Source organism: Bradysia coprophila, chromosome X (genome assembly GCF_014529535.1).
Source record: "Bradysia coprophila strain Holo2 chromosome X, BU_Bcop_v1, whole genome shotgun sequence".
Taxonomy (NCBI): Eukaryota; Metazoa; Arthropoda; class Insecta; order Diptera; family Sciaridae; genus Bradysia; species Bradysia coprophila.
The window spans coordinates 4,815,129-4,841,370 of record NC_050737.1 but is presented as its reverse complement, the minus strand read 5'-3'; the positions used below and the strand labels follow the sequence as shown (position 1 = coordinate 4,841,370).

The 26,242-nt window shown below is 35.2% G+C and overlaps 1 protein-coding gene across 1 annotated transcript; it reads left to right on the top strand.

Annotated features, from left to right (window-relative positions):
• The first annotated feature begins 876 nt into the window (after positions 1–876).
• LOC119084825 (frizzled-3) lies at positions 877–25,648 on the top strand. The gene is made up of 2 exons (XM_037194909.1): positions 877–1,479; positions 23,650–25,648. The coding sequence occupies exons 1-2, from the start codon at positions 1,297–1,299 to the stop codon at positions 25,063–25,065; spliced, it is 1,599 nt and encodes a 532-aa protein (XP_037050804.1). The 5' UTR covers positions 877–1,296; the 3' UTR covers positions 25,066–25,648.
• Positions 25,649–26,242: the final 594 nt, after the last annotated feature.

The window sequence follows — 26,242 nt, the reverse complement described above, 5'->3', positions numbered from 1 at the left end:
CACTTTGCGGTGCTTTTATAGGAGGCCTAAAGGTGCGTATCGAAATGTACTCCGACAAGCAGATACCTGTAACACGTACGAAGCAATTGTTCAGGAATACCGAGTGGGAGATAGAATTACCATACTACAAAAGGATAATTATAACTGAAAATTCCGAGGAGATGCAGAAAATTGGATAATTTTCGTCAAACAATTTTGAGCAAGATTTGTCATTTTCAATCAATACTAACTAATTAGAAGCTTGAGATTTTTTATATAACGTGGATCAAGAAATCACTTCTTTCGCTGAATCTCATCAAACTAGAAATAATATTTGCGGTCTGGAAATGGAAAAATTCCAGAATTTGGTTATCAATACAATACCATATCAGTGTGGTGGAAAAATTTAACCTTTAAGCGCAAAATTCGTCTAAAATACTTGGTTAAGACTAAGAAGATTGAAAAAGGCCCAACAACGTGTTTGAAATCAAAGTTTGAAGGACCGACAACTTATTTCACTTTTAAATCGAGACAGATTTAATCATCAGGAGGACGGATCATTGTCATTTTCAGTGGTAAAATTTTTAGTCTAATCTCCCATTGGGTATTTATATTTTCCTAAGATTTTCGAGTCTACATACTGTTACAGTAAACATTGAGCATGTTTAAGGTACTGTTCTCGCAGCTAAGGTAGTTTCCTCTTTAAACCCCGACCAAACCGTTCTTATTGCTCTTCTTTTTAGAATCTTCTTTCTTCATACATTCATCAACAGTCAAACAATTCGCATGATATACACTCAAAAAAGCAACGAAACTCAAGAAATTTTTTGAGTTTGTATTTTATGAAGCAGAGGTAAATAACATTATACATTCAATATACACATCCATTTGATCGACTTGTTTTTGCGTAAAATGTGCTTCAATATCATCAGTTCGGTTGAGACAGTCAGCAAGAGCGGTCTGTTGTTTTGATGCTTTCCATTTGCCGTATAAAGTGGAATCGGTTTTTAACAATAATAAAAATTGTTCGAAGAAAATAATAAGAAGGAAAAAATCGAATCATTTTCGAGATTTCTTTTCGTATACACATCAAACGTTTGATGTTTTGATTATGTGCTCATCAGCAGTGATTACATGAAACATTTGATTCAAAGAAGCCGTGTAAAATCTTCCAGTGTTTCTCGATCATAAAACAATTTCTAAAAAAAAATCTAAGTTTACGCAAAATGCTTTCAACAAATCTGCACGAATTAAATCACTGTCCAATTTGTTGGATTAGATAATGGGAACCTGGATTCAATCGAAAAGGGTCAAGCAATGACAAACAAAATGATTATCTTCTGTGTTTTCGGCATTGCTATTAGTGCGGGTTTCATTGTGCCGATGGTTAGTGGAATACAATGCGAACGGATTATTGTGCCGGCATGCCAATTGGGATACAATATGACTGCAATGCCAAATTTGGCAGGACATACAAGCCAAACGGATGCTGCGAATATGGTAAAGAATTTATTTTTGATTGATTTCTGTATCCTATTGGGAGTCAGATGGCGGTGACCGTAAAGATCACTTCTACAGATCTCTTCTGACTTTTAATTAGAGCTATAATTTTCTACAGAGCAAATTTAGTTTTTAAACATATCTTAAAGCAATCACATTAAGGTTTATCCAACGCACTTCAAGCATGTTTGGTACTCTAAATAAGGCACTAAAACTGGAACGAATCGAACAAATTTTGGCACTTTCATACAAAATAGTACTTTATTTGGCAGCTGTTATTAATATCACTTTTGCTTGACGTGCGTTGGTTTATCACATGAAACTTTTGGTCAATGACTTTTCTTCAAATCAGCGAATTTGAATGTTTTGTTTACGTTCATTATCTTCACCGTCCTCTGACAGGCTCGATAGAGTAAGAGATTAAGCATTTTCTTGTCAATGGAAATATCTTACGTTATAATATTTTAAACGATTAACAAGAAGTGTAAATCGAGTCATATATCACAACGGTGACTTGTAAATAAATAGAGTACTGATAGTGTCTGGTCTGTCGGAATTCGTGTTGCTTTATTTGTAAGGCATACGGTGAAAACTAACTTTTCAATACTCATTTTAGCTGGAAGATTCAGCAGGTTCTGAAAAAGGACTAGCTCCCGGAAGTTAGTAACTACACTATTTCTCAGGTCATTTTCGTGAAACACCGTAAATCAAAAAATATAAATTTCTGAGAAACGTCTACGACAGATTAGATCTTCGTGTCTGACCGAATCCTTAGACCCACTTTTTAATTGACCCCACAATTATTAATATTGTATGGTGGCGGCTTTTGTACTGTGTTTAAATCTCTCGCATCGCCAAAATTGGAAAAACAGGTTGTAAATGAATGAAATTGGTTTTTAGCAAAGTTGTGAGCTATATCTTAAATGTGTTCAAAGTATAATGACTTGACTAATTAAATTAACATTTACAAACGTTGTACCCGTTGAACAGATTAAATTGAAATTCATCACATTATCGGGGAGTACAATAATCTCTAACGACCCGAACAAGCCTTATGGTAATTGGTTTGGATAGAAGGTATATAAATATCAACATATTATAAGGTATATTGGCTAGTCTAATAATACCATTTGAAAAACATTTTTAAATGTCCACGATCCTGAGAAGAAATAATATTTAATCTTAAGATCTAGAGGAAGTAACCTAGGAAATAAAAGCCCGGAACGGGGTACGGCTTACATGAACTTGAACTGAATTCACTGATACCTGGATTGACCTGGGCTTGATTCATTTTTAAATTCGATCTCTCTGGCTCATCAGTTTTCCTGACTTTGTTACCTAGACATTTTCTTGCGTCTACTTAAAACTTCTTCAACGAAAAGCTAGAAATTCGATGTGAGAACATTTTTTTTTTAAATGAATTGAAGCTAATTAAAAATTGTTGTAACAAACTTGATAATATATCAATTTAAAAGCAATAATGATTTAAAAACTAAAATATTTTGTTATTTCACATTGATAAGACGAAATTGTATATACCATTGGAAGGAATTAAAAAAAAAAATTGGAAAAAAGATATTGATTCCGCCTTGAAAAAATGAACATTTAAAAAACGTTCTTTTTTTGTACACGTTATATACATGTCTATTACACATATACGTATAATGTATAAACGAACCGGCTAGTAACTATATGGGTTATCGGTTACGTACGTGGCTATATCTATATAGTCTATATGACTTTTTCGAGCAAAATGCCCAATGTAAACATATACAACTCTTTTTTTTGAATAAATATTTAGATTAATCGATAAAAAAAAATGGTAATGCGAAATAGAGTACTTTTATAGATTTGATTTATTGGCTTTTTATACAATTGTGATTTTCGTGGAAGAATGGATTCACTCGAATCATTTACGTATACTTATTTCGGTGGTGTTGTGTGCTTATCTGTAAATTTTGTATTGTTTTTACATAATTTCACTTCAAGCAGTCACTTTTCTAGAGAACGTTTTACCGACGACGTTGTGAAATCTGTTAGCTTCAAGCTGCTGACATGTCAGAATTACACTCGCGAAATTTTGAAAACCGACACATTTTTTGTTCTGTGTTTTACTGTTTTTTTGTGTGTGTGAATTTTGCATGTATTTTTATATGAAGAAATCAGAAACTTAAGTAAAACACAGAAATAGAGAATGTGTCGGAGTCGGTTTTAAAAATTCCGTCTGTATAAACTTCGGAAAGTCTAAATCTGAGCATCATGTTCATCATGTTCATCATGTTCATCCCGTTGCAGTTAAAAACACGGAAATATTCTTCGTAGTTCGTGATTAAGGTTTTTGGTACACATCGTACATATCCTAACGAAGCGAAGACCTATCAGATTTTACTTTTCATTCTCGTACCAAATAATACTATTTCTCAATTCTCTGACGAAAAACGTTGAATGAAGCTCAGTAAGAAATTCGTTTAGGCAGCCGATGTGTGCTGTCACATTCGGTCTGTGACCTTGAGTCGCAATCTGTACATCTAGTGACTAAAAAACATTTATCAGCCGGTAGCACATATAATACTGTAAGTGTAAAAGATGCACGGCTTTGACTGACGTCGTCTATGTATGTCATGTATAGCGTATAGCAAAGGCTTTTGTGTTCTTATTACTTACTTGTCATTTTACGTGTTTGCGGGCCACAAAACGTTCTTTTCATGCATGAGAAGTCATGTTTCGTGTCTTTCGGCTTCGCCTCGGATCAACAAAATTCACACGCAAACTGGAATTTTCAACGTTGTATCCATTGTTATGGCTATACCACTGTTGGTAGATTTTCGAAAATCAGTTTCAATCCAAAAGTTCCTCGCTTCAGTTTCAATTAAATTTCGAAAATTATCAAAAACAAACCCTTAAGAGGGCAGACTAGGTGTGAAGTAGGCTATATATTGAAAAATTGGTTTTAAAATTAATGTAGACCATTTAATGAAAATCTGTTCCAGCAATTAGATGAGCAATATATTTATCTATCTCTAAAAAATGAAAAACGATTTACAATAAGCATCAGTTGGAAGAAAACCGATTTCCAAAAAAATATTGCATAGCCTAACTTTAAGCGACGTTCATATTTTGACAGTTTGACACTTGTTGATGTTCTTATTGTTTGTGCTTTTAAGTTCTGTTTTTTGAGTGATAAAATCATTGTTGAAGTTTGTAATTCTTTTCTTTTGATTTGCTGTGCCTTTTGGAAAGTGAAATGTTCAAGGTTCATGTGTGAAAATTCAGGATAAGCACGAAAGCGACGTAAATTCAATTGGTTTTGGAGAAAACTTCCATTGTCTAAAGTCACGGCCAAGATATCAGCTGTGTTCACATCGTTCAAACTGACAGTGGTCATTTTCGAAAATCGTTCGAGGCGCATAAATTTGAAATTCTTGGATCCAGTCTTTTTCTTTTTGGGTGTGTTTTCTTTTTCTTGATCAAATAAACGAAAAATACCCTACCAGGTAACATTCCTCAATTCTAAGCTGACATTATCAGAAAAAGTAATTGGATTTCTTTGTCTCGGCAATGTCACCGATACCGTTGAGGAAGTGTTCGAGAGAGTGTCCACCTGAGAAGATAACTACGGAGACTATCTGGTACTGCTTTGTGTGCAATGGTCCGATGCATTTGCCGTGTTACGAAATCGAGAAGCGGCCGGAGGATATTTTTATTATTGACAACATTGTGATGTTATGCGACGAGTGTTTGGCCCGTCCCAAAGATTGTTCATCACCGAAACGGAAGCAACCGAATCCGACTGGGACTGGCAACATGGTTCAAAGCACGTTTGACGTCCTGAATCCCAATCTGACGTTGTCGAAATCTTCACCGGTTGTTGTTAATTCGCCGAAAACCGTAGCTACCAAGCAGAATCAACAATTTCAAACCGCTATTGAGGCTTTAACTCAGAAAATCGATAGTCAAACGAACGTGATCTCAAGTCTAAAAGTTTCTGTCGATTCGATGAAGGGTGCTGTTCAGCAGAATTCGGTCGCTGTTGGTGAATCGATCAGGGAATCTCGTACAACATACGCTGACATTGCCAGGAAGGGAATTTCGTTCAATGCTACGCCTAGATCATCTGTAAACGTTCAAACGCCAAAATCAACGAAATCAAAGCATATGCAGAAAACACCGAAACCAAAGCAAACGTCGAATCCTGCGAAGCCAGTTATTGCCGGACAGTCTAACTTAGTGTTCGGTAAACCGCCATCGCCAGTCCGTAAAGTTGCTCGACCGAATCCTGAGAAAGCAGTTTGGATTTCGAATATGCATCGTGACACGACGGTAGAGGAATTAGCTGACTACATCAATAAGGCTACTGGTTTACCAATAACCGATTTTGACGTCTGCAAATTGGTGAAGAGGGATCGTCACATCACTACCTACCGTTTCGTCTCATTTCGCATTGGCTGTACTCAGGCTCATTTCCAGACCTTGATGAATCCAGCATGCTGGCCATCTTATAGTCTGATCCGCGAATTCGAATTCGGCCCGGAACCGTCTACCGGTGGTGTAGTTCCAAAAAACATGCAAGCAACGACGAATGCCAATCAGTTACCGGTCTTGGCACCGATGGAAATCGCACAGGTAACTCATTAAATAGTATATGCTCTAGCCGAGCAAGACATGACGCTACACCAATTAATTTGAGTCGTATTTCCGTTCCCGCATGTACATACCGTAAAACAACCGTTCAACCGCTTATAACAACGTTCTTTCGGAGTGCTATTGGAGATGGTACTGATACTAATGCAACGACTCAAATCACAATCGACGAACCCGAACGCACTAAATCACTGGCAATATTTTACGACAATGCCCGCAGTATCACGAATAAGCGAAATGTCTCCATGAAAATCGAACTGTCGCCGTACAAGGTGCTCTGTTTTACCGAAACTATGCTGAATTCTGGATGTTATAGTAGCGTATACTTTCCAAGTGTGTTTAAAGTGTACCGAAATGACCGTTTGAACCAAACGTTAAGACGAGCCGGTGGAGTAGCAGTCCTTGTTCATCAATCATTACCCAGCAGAACTGTGACATTCGATTTCGTAGTTGACATCGATCAAAACAGCGAATTTTTGGCAATCGAAATTCTCATCAAGCCACAGTCAATAATCGTCTACGTGTGTTACCAAAGTGTTTTCAACCTGCAAGTGTCAATGAAGCATTATCAGCGCGTCAAATTCATCGTCGAAAAGTACCGCACGCACAAGGTCATGGTAGTCGGTGATTTCAATCTCCACGATATTATTTGGTCGGCAGACGCATATGATGACAATGCATTTCTGCCTCACACGTTAACGAATGTCAATACGAACGGAAGCTTGTCAGTATATCAAACCGAAGCACTGGATTTTTTGGACAAAATGCTCAGCCTTTCCCTATCACAACTGTCAAATTTTAGAAACACATCGTCTAACGTGCTGGATCTGGTTTTCGTCAATAATGTCAGTGAATTCAGCATCAGTAAGGATAATTACACTATAATCGAAGAAACGCAACAAGATTCCAGCCACGTTCCGTATGAAATTATACTTGATTACTGTGCTGCCGCATCCGTCATCACACAAGACATTACGGTGTACCAGTATTCACGCGGACATTACGATCGAATGGACTACCAACTTAATCAGATAAATTTCCAACACGAATTCAGAATTAGAGATGCGGAAACGGCGTATGACTTCTTTGTACACACGATCAAAACTCTGATTGAGAATAATGTGCCAAAGAAAAATGTCAGGAAATATTCAAACAAGCCAAAATGGTGGTGTCCGGAATTGCAGCGACTGAAAAATCGACGTAACAAATTGTTCAAACGTAAGACTGGAATTCAAGCAACGTTGGAGTACGAAGATGCACAGAAGTTATTCAGCGATGAGTGTGACCGTCGATACAACGAACATATCAGACGTATTCAAGCGAACATCAATTCAAATCCAGCGGAATTTTGGAAATTCGCCAAACTGAAGGGAGACAACGACCATTCGTATCCTGACATAATGTATCTTGACAACAGAAGTGGTAAAACAACGAAAGAAATCGCCGAACTGTTTGCGGATTATTTCGAATCGATTTATGTACCGGACGAATCGAATTGGGAGTTCGATGACGTGTACGTTCCAGTGAATGGAGCTACAGACATCAGCCTGACATTGTTTGACATCGAAGCGGCCATTCATACGATTGATTGGAAAAGTGGATCTGGACCAGATGACATTAAGCCGAGTGTAGTCAAATCATGTGCGACAGCAATGGCTTGGCCCATTTGGTTGCTATACCAAAAGACATTCGACGATGGTAAAATACCGGCAGCATCGAAGGCTTCACGTATTGCTGCAATTTACAAACGGAAAGGAGACAGATCAGATGTGAAAAATTACAGGGTCGTAGCCATTCAAACGATTTTATTGAAAATACACGACATCGCAGTTAAACGAAAGATCAGTGAAAGAATCCAGCCTCAACTGACCAATGCTCAACATGGGTTCAGAGATAAAAGATCAGTCGTAACCAATCTGCTCTGCTTGTCAACTTTGGCTCACGCTGCTTTTGAACGATCGTGTCAGCTCGATTCTTTTTATGGCGACTATAAGACAGCATTCGACAAAGTAGTGATTCGATCAATGGTTGTCAAATTCGCAAGATTTGGAATTGGAAGGAAAACGGCGAAGTGGTTGTGGCAATTCTTAGTTGGAAGGACAAATTACGTTCAAGTTGGCAGTGACAAATCCAGGACGTTCGAATCAACCTCAGGAGTGCCTCCTGGAAGTTCACTTGGACCAGTGATGTTCACCGTATTTATCGACGACGTGGTTGAAGCCGTAACATTCGCTTGTGTTTTGCTATTTGCCGACGATATCAAACTTGCTGCCATCATCAATGATCATATGGATATACGAAGATTACAGAATGACATCGATAACGTTAACAGTTGGAACACGGCAAACTGTCTTCAATTCAACATTGAAAAATGTCACGTCTTCAGTATTTATCGACTTGATTCAGCATTCATCAAAGCCGATTACACTTTGGGTGGTCAAATTATCGAAAGAGTCGAGGAAATCAGCGATTTGGGTGTTTTGGTCGACAGATGGTTCCACTTTGGTCACCACATCGAAACAATGGCAATGAAATGTCGACAGACGATCGGCTGCATAAAACACTTTTCGAACGGTAATTTTACGAAAGAGACGCAGCGAATATTGTATGTGGCGTACGTTAGATCAAGACTAGAATTCGCATCGACCATTTGGAATCCGGCGGCACAAATTTACAAGGACGACATCGAATCTATTCAAAAGCAATTTGTCATTTACTTGCTTGAGAGCCGAAGAAATGCGTCATCATATCGGCTAGCACCATACGTCGATCGGTGTAAACAGTTGAATCTGCAAAGTTTGGAAACGAGACGTACGATCGCGGACGCTGTTCTTGCCTTCGACATATACAAAGGGAATATTGTGGACGATATGATATCACCGAAGTTTGTACGCAACACGAGCGCATACGGCCTGAGGGATTCTACGATGCAGTTGCTTATTGAACCGCGAATGTCCAGAGCGTATCTTTCGAACCAGCCAGTAGTCCGGTTAATCAGAATTGTAAATGAATATAAATCGCTAGTGAGACGGACTAATAGCAGAACGGTTTTCAAGAGTCTTTTGTTTGATGTTTTTAACCTTTGACGCGCGTATCCGTTAACATTGTACATTGTCAAATTCATTGTATTTTTTGTATTATATTTATATTCAGCCAGTTTTTGGCGGTGCAATAAAGTTGATTGATTGATAATTGATATAAATATATTGCTCATCTAATTGCTGGAACAGATTTTCATTAAATGGTCTACATTAATTTCAAAACCAATTTTTCAATATATAGCCTACTTCACACCTAGTCTGCCCTCTTAAGAATTTAAGCCCGAGACAATATCAATTATTTGCTTGGTATTTAAATAACAAAGAGACATTATTTAAGTCTGGAACTACGTGAGGTTTGGGATGCATAGGATGCCGGAATCAGAGAGGAATTGTGCGAAAGCGTTAATTGAAAACTCGAGTTTTATGACGGGCACATGACTGGCTGAAGCAGTTGGACCATCTCGGTTGATCTTTTCGACATAATTTCAAATTCTATTAGAGACACCATATTATAACAATATATCACCTCCGTTTGTACAAACAATAACAAAACTCTTGTCACACCACCATCTCCAGAATCATAATAGGCAATCGACAAAAGTTCAAGCCACACTTCAGTCGGTTGTGTACACAAAAATAGAGTTGAAATAATATAAATTTTTGTTATTTATGGTGTTTGATAACATGACAGGATTATTATTATTATTAATTATTTACTCAATGATACCAGCTATTTTTTCTATTCTTCATAATTTTTGATATTATTAACAGGGCCTAAAGTTTTCTATTCTTAATAACGTACGTATGTACAATGTATACCACGCACCACATGTATATGATCTAAAATCAAAATTTTCAATTCTTCCAAACATTTCTATTAAAGTCATTCGTGGCTGATGTGACGATAAGATTAATATTTAAAAAAACGAAGGTTTTTAAGGCTATAGAACAGGATTGAATGATGTCAAAATAATATAAGGAATTTAGAAATTGATGAAAATTACTTCTGAAACAGTATTAGGTGAGGTAATAAAAGATCAACAAATAGAAGTTTGTTTAGATGCGTGTATAGTTGATATTTGACCTTTCACAGTATTTATCAGCTGTTTCATTATCTGATCTATTACTTCATTCGAAACTGATTTCAAATCTTTTACTTCCTTTTCTTAAAATTGTTTTCAGTAATATTAGACAGCATTAGTCAGAACTTGTCGATTATTCTTAAGTCATTATCGATATCGTATCATATGAAGCTGATTGTGACTCGGTGGCATAAATATCTATTTTCTCACCTGCTTTGTGAAAAATATTTTCATCTTTCCATTAATAATATGGGGGCTCTTGTGCAAAAGTCGAATGTAAGTGGAATGATTGCACTCTTTCATAAATATAAAACGCAGTTTGGAATTTATTGTCTTTTGTGAAGCGTAAATTATAGCCAGCATTTTGAAGGCGAGCACTGCGATGAATATGTATTTTTAAAGGCGCTTCTCTAAAGCATTATTTTCAGAAAATTATTGTCGGGGACCGGGAAACATAAAGTTGATTTATTCAGTCTAAACTATCAAAACGTATAACGGTCGTAAAAGAGAATAACAGCCGCACACAAATTATAAAACAATGGTGGCAGTCATAAACGTTAATTCAATTTAGGTTAATTTTCATTAATTAAATACATTTTCGACTTAACGTTCATATTACGTTTTACAACCTCTCTTTTTTCCCGTTTACATTAATATTTTTTTTATGTTTTCATATCAAACGACACAAAGTCATAAAAACTCCACAGAGCCATGTCATTTACAATCATCAAACGAATTCAAAGAAGGTAAACCAATAAAACGTCTAACACATATGATGATAGTGTGCTCGCGCATATATATAATAATCTACGGAATAAATCCACGTTACGATGAATGTGTGTTTGGTTATATATCGTTTGGTACGGTCTGTTATATTCAATTCATAACCGTTTGTAATAAAGTTTTTCCAAAGCTATGGTATACCCTCGCGCACATCAATCCAAAAACTGCGCACATATTATATAGTAAAACGCTACATCAGTCATGTGAGTTAAGTCGCTTTGAGTAGATACATAAAATAAACCTAGGCATCAAAAGTAATAAAAAAATTAAAATCGGCCACCTTTGATCAGAGCGAATATTACTAAACATTACAACATAAACAAATACTTGGGGAATATAAAATTATTGGAAAATTGTTTTTTTTCGCTTTTTTTCTGTAGAAGAGGAATTATTCGAAAAAAAATAATAATGTCGACGTTTTCGACAAAAACTCTATCACGACGACTATCTTTCAATATTTGTTTATATATTTTATATTTATTGATCAAATATTATTTAATCTATTTGCGTACACACAACATAATTTACGCGGCTTCGTTTGATTACTTCACTCTCTCACCCAGTTGAAAAACAGCGAAATGAAAAATTTATCTAAGAAAAAAGAACGTACAGAGCAAAAAAAACAACAAAATTGGAATGAAATGTCATTATAGTTGTTTTATTATATAGATTTTGTTTAAGAAGATTGTGTACTCAAGAGTATACATAGTTAAACCATTTAGATCAGTTATGTTACTGCCAATTAGTGTACGAAGTCTTCGCTAAAAAAAACAAGTGTGGTGTAAGAGTTAATATGCTGGTATGAGAATAATTCATGGTAATTATTTCTAGCAATTTTTCATCCATCAATCATCGATTAGAAAGAGTTTGTAACTTCCTTCACTTAAAACTTTTTGTACCAGTATTTAGTGCACTTGGAATTTCAGAATTTAGCGCTATTCTTGAATGGAATATTTATAAATAATCATCAACGATTGCACCCCTTCGCTTCACTGCACACCTGAAATCGTGGTTCCGAACTGCTCTTATGCGGCATGCCTCGATGTTCCCATTAAATGGCACTAATATGCATGGTTCTGAAAGAACCTTTCAGAACCTTGACTCGAGCGAGGTGAAGGGCCTCATTTCTTCAGTAGTATTGCAAAACTGTTTTTCTTCTGTAGGTACACCGAGTTGACAGCAAGTAACGGACTGCTTACTAAAACGACATCTTGTCGTTGGGGGTGGGAAAAAGTTACAAATCCAACAAATTTAATGGTAAATTAATTTTAGGTAAATTTTGAGTGATGATGTGGATGAAAATTCCAAAAATATCGTGAAGTTGCTTGTGAAGAATGTGTGTTGGACAATTTAGGACCATTTCTCAATTGAAATAGCCGGAGTTAGTTCTCAAAAGTGACGACAAGACAGTAATATCTCAATCATTTTTGGTCAGAACGACATTGATTTCCACTCGAAGCAACAATTTCAACAATTCAGTGGATATTTTACATAAACGGTCAATAAACAGAAAATTCTTTACTAAGTCCGTGGAGGCGCCTCTAGAAAACTTTCACCTGTCTTAACATGTTTATTCGTTCTTTCATAACCTAAAGAATGACTTTATGTTTTGATAACGTCGACGTCTTTGCTCACGGCAGAGTAAAATAAACCAGGCAGGAGCGGTTCATTTTCGAAACGTCAAATAAGGGACCTAATCTGTATGAAAATGAACTCAAATGAACACTGACATAAATTGAAAAAAAAAATTCGCAAAAAATGTAGATTATTCAGGTCCTTAGTCAAAGTACCGCTTCTGCCTGGTTAACTTTACTCTGTCGTGCTTTGCTCGGTATTACGTAGTCTCGAGATTGTAATATACTTTTCTTAACAAGTGTTGAAATATCGCGACATCGTCGTTTATTTCTCCCATCGTTTTGTTATTTACTTATGCTAAAAGGTTTTTTTTAGCTAATTCGGTTCCCGTACTCGCCACCGGCTCGAGCTGGAAACCTCCCATTCGCTAAAAAGGCATTTTGGCATGTGTTAGAAAAATAACTATTCAAAGCTAGAGTAGTCCTCCGCTCACCCAGTATTTGTTCAAAAAGGAATCTTCTTGTTTTAAAATCTGATTCTTTTCGATTACAATAAAAATGTTTGCTTCTTGGACTATAAATGGATTTCTTAGTTATTATTGCAATAAAATGCATAAAACTTCTTCAAGTTTGTAGTCTCTCTTTTAGCATTTTGTCCTTTCATATAAGTATATTATTTCTTCTTGGTTGATGTTATTTGAACTCATTTGTTCATTATTCAATTTAAACCTGCATAACTATATGAACGTAAGCATAAAAAAGATGAAGAAGAAAAAAAATCTCATTAAAATGTTCAACATTATTTTTCTTTTTTACTTATAGCTCAACGTTTTAACTTTGTCTTTTATCTTTATATTTTGCTTATTTTATTTATTTTCTTTCAATTAAATATTGATTGCAATAATTGATGTGACTTTAAATGTCAATTAAATGCACTGGCTAAGTAATTAACAACGACTTATTGGTGAACGGAAAAGACTTGACTAGAAACAGTTTCACTTGTACAATGGTTCAAAATGAAGCTGATGACACTTGATTTATAATGTTCGCTAGTCGAAAAAATGTCGGTGCGCCTTTTTGAAATTTTAGGAACTTTATGTGTCTCTAAGCTAATAAATACATGCATTGCACGATTTTCGCTGATTTTACAAATCTTAACGGATCATGATCGATGTTAGTTGATAGTTTAAAGTTAATAATTATTCTGGAATTGTTAAAACGTATTCGTTGTCAGCGTTTTTATAATCTGATCTAATACTTCATTTGATTGATTTCGAATCCTTTACTTTATTTCCTTGAACATACTTTCTGCAATATAGTACCGCATAAGTCAGAGCGTTTATTGCCGAAGTCGTTATCGATTACAAATGTCTGAAAGATAATTGTTCAAATCATAAAAAAATACTACTTTGCAAGATCCATCTCAATCCATAAATTTAACACTTGGGAATGCACTCAAAACAAAACAGTGCGCTCTGCCTCCCGTTAACGTATAAAGAGCTAAATTCTAAAATGTATTAATTTTTGAAGGGTAACATTGGCTTTCCATTGTTCAACAAAATTGCAGAACTTGCTTAACGATTGAATGGCCGGTCATAATATTGAGCGTGCACCACAATTGCTTAAGTTTTCGACGTCAATATGATATCAATTTCCTTTGTTGTTGTTGTACAAAAAAAATTATTTTCATTAAAAATGCATTTCCGAGAACGTAATGACCCCCAAGCGAACCGTACTCCGAACAAATTCAATATTTTCGAGAGACAATGTTCACGAAAGAAGAAAAAGAACTTACTAAGGCTTCCATCTGCTGCATATAATACTTATACACAAAAAACCACACATAATATGCGACTTCATTCTTTCTTCATTCTCCATTCACAACGATATGTAATAATGAAAATTTAAATATTCAAAAGCTTTTAGCTTTAATTATACCTTTTGTGATAACTACGATGATATAGGTGTTTCGGTAAAATGACAAAGAATTTAAATTACCTATTGGGCGGCTGTGCAGCTACACATCACATGGGCTCCGACAAGATTATCTCGTTTCTGGTGTATATATGGGTTTTAAAGGGTATTATATGTAATATTGGATGTGTGTAGTATTTTAAATATTTTCGTTTTGGATTAGAGTTTTTTTTTTCGTCTCTCTGGTTCGTTCGTTGGTTGCGTTGTTAAGATTTACCCATGAATATTTTTATGGCAATTAAGAATGCATGTAAATTTTATTTTAATTTTTTTTTCTCGATTGAATCTGATTTTTGATTTTTATGATTTATTTATGTTACTCAATAGCTCTTTTCGTATACATGCGTGTGTGTCTGTGTCAAACAATACTGACCTACGGGTTATTTTTACAATGCAAAAAAAAATGGAAGACACAAAAGTAGCTAAGCGGATTATTTTCACGACCTCATGAAGACGGGAAATAGCTTTTGCGTTTCTGTTAAAAACATTAAACACGAAAAAGGAATGCCGAAAGACCTTCATAGAAATGAGAAATGTTGGTTCTTTCCACGAACATGTTCACTGTATATCGATGGTTCATCGAATGGTACAATGGCTCTTGTTAAATTTTAAGTAATTAGAGATGGCGTTCCAGGAAAATGGTATCACTTTTAAGTTGATTCGCATTTTCGTAAAATATTTAAATTTGCTGACTAGATGTGTACGTACTACGAGTTCTTTCGCTAGTTGAATTATTTTATAGAGGGACTATTTTTGCGAAAAAGGTTTTCCTTTTTACAAATTTTTCCTCAAAAAATTTCAGAAAAATTGTTTTTTTTTTGAAAAATTGGGGAAAGTTCTTTCTAATAGATAGTCCCTGATTTTATCGCAGAAGTCAATATCAAAACGAAATAATTTTGCTGGCTCATGTTGTCCTCTAGGAATCCATACAAACCGTACGCTATAATAGTAGATTACATTAATTAATTGCAACACCAGTAGTTTATTACATGAGGTGCACATTGTTTAATATAAGATGATCTCATACGTGGGTAATACCCACTGGGTATTAAAGCAACAAGCTTTAGACATTGTTATTTTGACAAGTGCAGAGCTGCCCGAACCGAAGGAGGAGTATAGTTACATACATGAGTCAAAATAAATGTTTCCAAAGTAAGTTGCTTTAATTTCCACTGAGTGAATACTAAAAAATTGATCTCGAATCAATAAATTGCTTCACAACATCCAATTTACACTTTATTCGCAGTCCCATCCGGAAAGTTCGACTTAAGCCAGACGAAAACAAATGTACTAGAATAACTCTTTACAGATCGTTTATGTATGCTAAAACAAAATGAAATGCGAGGATTTGTTAGAAATGTATTGAAAATATAAAGACACTTGACAAAATTTGGTTGATGTTGTGACTGTCGTCTGTAAACGGCTACGAATTGAAATCATAAAAAATCTTCGAAATCAGAAAAATGCTCTTAATCGACTTAAAGCAGGGACCGGCAAAGGTTCACTTCTAATTGTAATTGAAAGAAATAGCTTTGTAGAACCGGCGCGGCATTTTATTTTAGAGAATCTATAATGAAAATGTAATGTAAAAACATGAAACATTTGCAGAATTGCTAAATGATGGACATCGCTCTTCCATTTTGTTAAAAGTAGCGGAGGGGCAAAAAAAAATATTCGTCCGAAACATCAAACCAAATATTTTTCGAAATAGTTTCCTACCGAAATGATATGATTTTTATTTATATATTTATCCTCGACGTAACACAAACATTTATGTACGGTTAACGCTGCATTCGCGTTGTATAAGATTTCGTAAAGAGTTTTTTCTCTGTTCTTCAATAAAGCTGCATCGGACGAAATACACATAATAGAATAGGTATACCGCGCGCATATATTGCAAATGTTTTAAAGAAATTTTTTTGTCTGACCTTTTTTTCAAGTCTGTCAATTCTTTTGTTCTTCAAGTCATCAAAGTTGCAGAAAAGTTGTTTATTATACCTACAAACATGGCTTTCTGTATATGTCTCGATCGTGATAATCTGTCCTTTGCAAAAAAAAAAAAAAAACAGACGATGCAGTTTTGCACAATCATAAAAATGCACATAATTGTATCACGAGAGAATTCCAGAAAAATGAAAAAGTGAGTTGAAGCTTTGGTAAGCATTCAACATATTAACAACTATAAAACGAGCGATACCAAAATTCAAAAAATTTCCACGAAATAGTCAGGAGGTGTCAAAGAGACTGCAAAAATTTGGATTGGGAAGGAAAATTTGTTCTTTCCTTACTATACTGGAAAAGGTTCGATAAAATCATTCATTTTAGAAAACTTGTACGAGTGCACTTTGTTCGGAAATTATATTTTGGAATGAACTCCAGTGGGACTAGTTCGACAGCTGTGCATTCTGTCTAATCGATAAACCTTTCGTACAGCCCCGGAATTATAAGAAGCTACATTTACAATCCAATTTACCTTATTCAATCCACATGCAATTCCAAGTTGTTATTTGACAAGTGAGGAATACAGCCCTCCCCTTTGGGTCTCTTTATTCGAACGAACGACTTACCTTATACCTTTAATGTAAATTTCATAAAAGGAAAAATTAAATTAATTGAAGGTCAATAGTCGCTAACAAATCGTGCGAGGAAACTCAAGCTAGCTCCAACCTACAGACACTTTGACTTTGAATAGCCAGATAGAAGAGACTGGCCCGTAATGATAAGTAATCTCATCCCATTTGATCCCTTAAGCTAAAGTTTTGTCATCGCCGTTGACATATACATCAATTTGGCTAAATGTTTTTAATTTAATCAGCATAATCCAGCTACTTTCTTAAATTCATATTCGGCAATAACATTTCAGGATTTCCATTAAATTATAATTTCCGAAGATTATTTTCGTACTTTTTATTACGGTACGAAAAAAAAAATTATTATAACGAACTGTTAATCATCATCATCCTCTACGGAGTGTGTAGTATATAACATGGAACATACAGATTCAAAAACCAGTAAACATTTAAACGCAAAACAGATTAAAAATATTAAAAAATTATTTGCATTTAAAAAAAAATCGAATTCCTTGTTTAGAGTGACTTCTATATTTCCATGTGATAAGTCACGATTATTAATCCAAAATGAATTATTAATTAATGGATTACGTTAATTTGTCATGAATTCTTAATGAATGTTGATGGGTTTGATAAGTTTTTTTTCATTTGTGTCGACTGACCGGTAATGTAATTTAAGTCGTAAAGTAAGCTTATGGATCAAAAAAAGTGACTTAGCATAATTTGAAAATATAAGAGTCTTCTTTATGTTAGAGATTTTATTATAAATTTTTTTTGTCTATTTCTTCTGCCATCGGTTTTTTTTTATTCCACTTTATATGACTATCTAATATGAATAATGACTTCTCTCGTTTCATTATCTGACTGGTTTTTACCGTGGTATTGATTCAAATTACTATTATGTATCCATTGTCGAATCGCAATTTAGTTACTTAAATGATTTTTTTTTTCGTTTTGATTTTACGTTCAGATTTTGGATCATTTTAATCAAACAATGTTCTTGACATCTTTCGCCATTGGTATTAGATGTATGTACATAATATATAGGTATATAGTTGTCGGTGGTGGACGTCTAACAAAACTGACGTGTTACTAACTCAACAAGATCGAAACAATCTTTTAAAGCGAAATAAAGTCGATCCGATAATTATTATCAGAGCCAATCGAAAACGATTTTTTCTCAAAGTTTTTCCTAATTATTAGTGTTGAATTATCGCGTATTTGCGACGTCATTCATTCGCTAAAAAAGGTATTTTCCTAACGCATGCTAAAATGCTTTTTTATCGAAGGAGATGTTTCCAGCTAGAGCCAGAGGTAAGTGCTGATATCGAACTCGCTAAAAACGCCTTTTAATATAAGGTAGGAAAAACGTATTTCCTAAACGACGTGGGAAATAAGCGATCAAATTAAGACCGAATTCGAGACAACAAGACATAAGACTCTTCTAAGCATATTGCTTGTCCCCAGTATAACTGATTACAACTTCACTCTTCGACGTACATATAGGTTAACCGAAAACTTTTAGGGTTTCACTCTTGCGTCTAGTACAACCATATTACCAGGATGCGTTTTTATGACTTGAGATGCGCTCTGATTAATTTCTGAATAAACATCCATCAGAACAATGTGAAAACGCTATTCATTCCCTGTTTCTCATGAATGTGAAACGCACTTGAGATATAATTTTACCACACCATTGGTGTCTATTAGAAATTATGTTATTCCATTACCGTTATACACTTATCCGTGTGACTTATATGGCTTACCGGCCTTTTCTTATTGCCTATTTGTTGACAATTGTGACGGATGGATAAACACCAGTGTCCAGTTTAATTAAAGTTATTAATGTTTTATTGCCAATTAAAAAATGTATGATCAACAATCAATCATGAATTTAAGTCGTACGACAGCCAAACCAGTCATGACATTTTTGTTGCAGTTACGCAGTCGTATTATTAAATAGGTAGATATACGGTGTGTATCAGTGTAAAATTCAACTTCGCTTCAAAGAACATTGTTTGTAGGAAGTGCGTTCGGTCGGTGCGTTTTATGTATAATATTCATTACACAGAAGAAGAAAAACAAGGGGAAAAAAATTGTGCAAAACAACAAAGCTCTACGTCTGTTCGTTATACAAATTCCACTTTATTTGTACACACAGTGCAAAAACAAAAATCATTTATGGCATGTGGGAAGAATAAAACTTCAGGTTGAGAGAATAGTGTTAATACTTTTGTATATATTGACTCTCCGTTCGAACAATCGAATTATATATTTTTGAAGGAAACAAAAAAAGTAAAGAAAGAAAAACACGCATTTCGTTAATAGACACCTAAACTACCCATAATTAGCGGCAATAAAACGTTCTGTAGCCCTGAAATTATATCTTCGTAACAGAGTACAAAAAAAAACACATCTCTTTGATGGGCGGATTCATCTACAAAAACGCAGACGTGTAATTTATATGAATTTCTTCGTAATCTTTGAGCCGGTTTTATCTTTTCTTTGCGTTTTATAATATTTTTTGTGTTATTTGGTATAATCATTTCCTTCCATCGTTCTGCGCAAGATTTTTTTTCTTCTTCGTTCCTTTTAGATTTATACGTACGGTAAATGTGGTCTTACAGTTTGAGGTCCAGAAGAAATATAGGGACCTCCAGATATTACTTACATTTTTAGTCACTTCGGATTCATTAGTGTCAGAGGTTGGCATTCATTACTAGTTTGCACATGTAATAATCAAACTGCGAAACTAACGGAGGAACAATTTTGTGTAAAAAACCAAACGAAACGATTTTCTTTTAGTGTCCCCCTGAATACCCTAAGGCAAGTAAGGCCTCTGCTTTCTTGTTGTTCGATCACAGCGAAAATATCTTCGCGGTAAGTTGAGCGAATGAATTTTGTTACCAATTTTATTCGACACATCGCGAGTTCTATATCGGTTAGGTACAACTTTTTTTCATTTTCGTTACACACCGTATATATACCTGATTCCACACAAATCAATCTGCTCAAAATAAAAATTCTCTTTCTTGTGATGATCTTTGAGCAATTGTGTTTTATGAAGAGTATTCATCTCGGTCTATGGTTTAAGATTGAAGGAGTTCGGTCATGGATGAACTTAACACTATATTGTATCCAGTAGATGTATGGATGCAAGTAGTGAGTGTATGCGTTGTGTTGTGTTAATGCTTATATTATTATTATTTTTTAGCGTGTAGCGCAACGTTAAGGTTAGGTATCGCCGATGGGTATAAGTTTAATAATGATGATTGTATGATGATGATGATGTGATGTACATAAAAGAGATAGTGCTGGATACAAAATTATTATAAAGGCATTAAAATCACCTCGACCAAGCAATTACGCAAAATTGAGGTTTTCCATTTAATGTTCGGTTTTGTTGTTTCAAAGTATTATACGAGTATAAAATAAGATGTGGTATGTGGTTACGAAGATGTTATAAAAAATTATGGTTTCTTAAGTCCATCATTTTTTTCTGTTTTTGTTCTTTTGTTGATTTCTTTTTCTTACCATTTTTTTGTGTGTGTCGTAGTCGATGTTGGTTCTATGAGTTATATTTACGAGTTATGTAAAATTCTGAGATTCGTTCATGATTATGCTTAAACCGTACGGATTTCGATAAAAACATATTAAATGAAATGATACGCTAACATCATCATTATAGTGAAGACGCATGTAACGAACAGATTCTTAGGACGAGGTCTAATTATTTCTTTAGATTGAGGTAAAATTACATAGACAGAAATTGGCAAATTAAGCGCGATTGAAGAATTTAATCTGGACATTGCTTGAGATTCATTAACCTGTTACAAACGACTGTCATCTGTTATCTACAACGACAGCAAGAATAATCGACAAGCTTTGATTAATGTGGTCTTATATAACAAAAAGCATGTTCAAAACAAATGAAGTAAAAGATTTCTGAAATCAATCTATGAAAATCTTCGATAAAAAGTGAAGTAATAGTGTGAATAGTAAAACTGTTAACATGCTTGCCGTCTGTGAAAGGTTAATTTATCACCGTAGGTCGATATTCGCTTTGCGGCTCTAAAAGCAGATTTTGCATTAACAGATCCTCTAAATTCATCCATATATAACAGCGATCTTATTGCTGGTTAAAAAAACAATATTAGCTTCTTGCTTCAAAATTCTTTTTCTATTGTGTTCGTAAAGTAATTCAATTCCTCTCCAACATTAAAACACATTTAATGACTCGATGCTTGATTACATAAGTTTCATGTTTCTCATTCATTTGATACGAGATGCGGTGTGTGTGCGTATCCAACATTTTCACTTCTCGAAAGATTTCAGAATTAATCAGGACTTAGGACAGTCTAAAATTAACCCTTCCCCCGGAACCGTCAGATCTGAAGTTCGTTCCAATACCTTCCAACACACTTTGTAAGTCATTTTTAATAGATGTAAGGTATTATACTACTTTTTCACAGACGACAATCATATTACAAGCTAATGATAGAATCTTTTACTTCATTAGTTTTAACACACTATATTTGACCTTATTAGTCATAGAGATAATCATTGAATATATTGTCATCAATCCAGATAACAGGTGCCTGGGATGGGCAACTTGCCTTGCCTCAGAATCTTACTAAACTATCTCTAAAAAGTGAAAAAATCTATAAACCAAAATGGAATCAATCGAAATTCCAACCGTGATTTGTCATGTCTAGTATCTAATTTGCGTAACAACTTAAACCCATTCAGTACATATTTAAAAAAAAAACTATCAAAGCAAGTGTCTTTCGCCCCGTTTACTGATTGAATATAACAACTATAATAATGACCATTAATCACCATCGTTGAAAAAAAAGCTTTTCGTCTCAATTTCGGTGTAATTCAGCTGGTATGATGCTTCACTTTATTTGTTTATGCACAAAAATATTCTTTCGAGTACTTTTTTTCTGACTCAAATACACAAAAGTTTAAATAAAAGATCAATATGCGCCAACAATATCGACAAACAACGTTCAAAAAAGACGAAGAAAACATCTTTTTCTGTGGTTTTTTGATATTTGTATACACTTAAGATGTGTGTTTATTTGCATAAATTATTGTAAAAAAAAGATGAAAAGGTAAAAGATAATAATAATATCTCGCAGTGATTAAAATAGAAGAGGGCTAATGTATATTATAACGATCGGTTTTTTTTCTCTTCTTTTGAACGGAGTCGTTATATTTCACCAAGCAATTTTTGGTGAGAAAATTTACTTTTTGTTGATCAATTATGAATTCCGGCACCACTTAATTTTAAACTGAACATCCGTACACATTCAATTCACCAAGCACAGAATAAATAAGATTTAGCACTGGCTCGGTTATATGTATTTGGCCGGTTAATATGACTTAAGAAAAGGGCCTTAAACGTAACAAGGGGATCGTACGAAAAATAAAAGGGTAAAACTCCTTCCGAAGTTAGAGGCAAAATAATTGATTGTTGTTTATACAGCCATATAAAAGGGCATTTGACAGCTAAATATAGGTCAAATATAGTTACATATAAATGTGCATCAAATGCCTGAAACACACAACACCCATAACTAATCACTTCCAGTTAAAATCAATACCATAGCACGGTCGAGTATTCCTACTTACGCTTAAACAGTGATCCATTACTTTTGTCCGTGAGCCGATTGGTCTGGTCAGTAACTTTTATTATATGGCTCATTTGAAACGTTACATTCTTATAATTCTGCGAAATTCCACAGAATGACAGAATTTTTGGAGAGGCCCAATTTTGTTGAATGTTGAATTTTGTTCTAATATTGTTCAACTATACTACCTGTGTGTCCGCTTTTTTTATACCAATTCGAAACCATCTCAAAACGGGAACACTTGCTCAGTCTCAGTCGAATCTCTTGTTCCACATACAAACAGTGATCCGCCATTACTACGAAACAAATGCACTTACAGTCATGTACATGTACGAACGCTTTCTGAAATAAAATGTTAATAATTTTACGACTTGTCTCATCATCATCATCACTCCACATGATGCCCCATTCGACAAGAAAATAAACGTAGCGCAACTGTATGCAACCATTGAGTATTGAGTATGATGAACATACCTGGATCTACATAATAAAAATACATTTCGTCGCCTCTGTATTTTCATAATGAGTGAATACATTAAATTGTTTTAAACATTTTATGTGTGGTAATTTGTAATTATGTTCTTGTCGACGGTTAAGTTATCGTACTTGTTATGCACAAAAATTAATTAGAAAATTTAATTGATTTTACTCAAGCAGACATTTAATTAAGCTGTAGGACTGCACTACAAAACACTTTTGTCTCTGCAGGAAGCAGACATTGAGACATATTGGTCGAAAGGAGTGTTGTTTTTTCTAGAGTTTAAGTTTAAGATATCTGTGAGACTTAACTTTAGTTACTATGAAATCAACGACTTATATCCGAAATAACCGATACTTAATACTTAAAATTGTCTTCCTTTCTCTTACAGATTAACGAGCTACTTCCAATTATGGATTCGGAATGCTCTCGTCAAGCCAGATTCCTGTTATGCGCATCAATGTTTCCCCTATGTTCGCCGGATGTGTCACGCCCCGTAGCTGCTTGCAAGTCACTATGCGAAAAAGTCAAATCAGAATGTTCAGAGGATGCAGTGGCCGCGCTTTGGCCAAAATTTATCGACTGCGATGCACTACCACAACCTGAACGCCAGGAGCTGTGCATGGAAGTGCCACAGGATGAGTTGAAATTCAGTCGTAACAAGGGACAGGGGTCAATATGGCCTTGGCTGAAAAATTCCAACATCGTTCGCACTATGAGCACAATTATTTGTCCCGCCAACTTCACAGCCGTCAACAATGAATGTGGGCCACTGTGTGGCACCGACGCAAGATTCACAGCTCAACAGAAAAAAATCGCCGAGACATGGACACTCGCACTTTCGGCGATATGCTTTATATTAACACTATTCTCGTTGGTGACATTTTGGGCGGAACCGATGCGTTTCGGTTATCCGGAGCGGCCAGTATTGTTCTTAGCATTATGTTACAATTTACTCAGCGTTTGTTACTTAGAACGTGTGATATTCCATAATCCATTACGTGAAGGACGTGACGATCACTGCCTATGCTGTGGCATATCGTCATCGCCGTGTCTTGCATCGTACATTACAACTAGTTATTTAACATTAAGTGCGTCCACTTGGTGGTTAATATTTTCATTTTGTTGGTACTTAAGTACGGCCAAACAATGGTCTTCCGAAGCATTAGAGAAGAAATCCGGCTTATTCCATGTAATGGCTTGGGTACTTCCGTTAGCACCACCTATTGCTGCATTGCTCTGGGGTGCAGTAAAGCAACAAGAACTGACTGGAATGTGTTCGTCATACGGTTTTGTTAAAATTCCGACACTTGTACTCCTAGTTACAGGTGCAATATTCACAATATTGGCATCGAGATCCTTAAAGGGTTTAAGCGTCACCGTCAATGACGATTCTTTTAATCGACGATTGACCCAAGTTCGAACGCGTATTTTAGTATTTAGCTGTGTATTTTTTGTGCCGGCATTTCTTGCCGTTGTCCTAGGATTCTTTGAGCCACAGTATGAGACTGTACCGTCATGTGTATTTGGCGAACCGTGCCTATCACCAAAGAAATATTCATCGATTCCTACGCTGATGAGATTGTTTTTCATTTTGGCGGGTGGGTCATTAGCCGGTATGTGGGTCTGGTCGAAAAAGACCTGTGAATCGTATCGCAGTCGAATTTCAACGACACCGTCCACATCGTCATCAATAGCCACCAAATCTGGTCATTTGATAGCGAAAAAACCGAAACACATCGGACCCTTGTATGCAGGAATTAACTTCCACAATGTTCCTATGTATAATCCGTCGCAGGGTGTTTAGGATTCGAACCACTTGCGGAACGGTTGACATAATTTTTTGTGCGGAAATGTGACTGAAACCGTAATTGAAATCAGAATCTATTCCCTGACCAATTTCATTTTATATGAGAAAAATGAAATTGTGTTCAAGGGAGTAGAGGCTGATCGAAACCGTGATTATACGGCCACAACATGTCGCACAAAAAATTAATTCGATTGCGGTGCATGTCGTAATTCTCAATATAATGATAGCCCAAGGAATGGACGGTATTTTTGCGTCAATACACATGTTTATCGGTTCTGATGGAGTAACAGAATTCGATGTATAGAACGCGATGATGGAAGGGCATTTTTTTATTATTTTTTACGTAATTTAAGTGTTTCCCACTTACATGTTTTGAATGAATTGTGTCAGATGTAGGTAGCTATAGAAATGTGCTGCAGAAATGGAAAAACTCTATCTAATAGAAATATAAAATTAAATAAAAAATTAAATTACTAGTTTGCTTAGTGCGTAATGATTCTATAGAAAAGCTTTAAATTCTAAAATTATTTATTTTTGTATATAAATATTTGTAATATATAGAAGGACAATCAATGAAAATCTCTGTGCATTTTTATTTATAATTCAGCGAATAAGTCAAGCAACTTATTCGAACCCATCTACGAAGTCGTTTTAATCGAATAAATTCCTCCAAAATAAAAAGAGCAACTGTATGCCATTGTGTTGCAAACTCTACGGAAACTTCTACAAGCGTACAGCTACCAATTGAGAAAACACGTACAGTGCTTCCTCTATTAAACCTAAATTTGTATTGAGTATCGTGTTATCTCCCAGCCACGCCACATACATCAATCAGACACTCTGAGCATCTTAAATATTGAAGCATTCTACTTGCATTGGTAAAACACTGAAATATTTGTATATTACGATTCCTAGTGGAATTTTTCAATATTCGAGATACAGCGATTGATATTGATACACCGACTTGTACTGGCACACTCACAATTTGAACCAGCATCAGTCACTGTACGTATATCAGTCACTGGGTGTAATCGAATGGGTGTCTAGCAAGAGGCCCAACGACTCATCAATGCGAATCAGTCGCTGCAAGTGCGTCAGTCACGACGTGTAAATCAAATTTGGGACTTGCATGAGGTACACCGACTGAATAAACCGCCAAGAATAAACAACATTT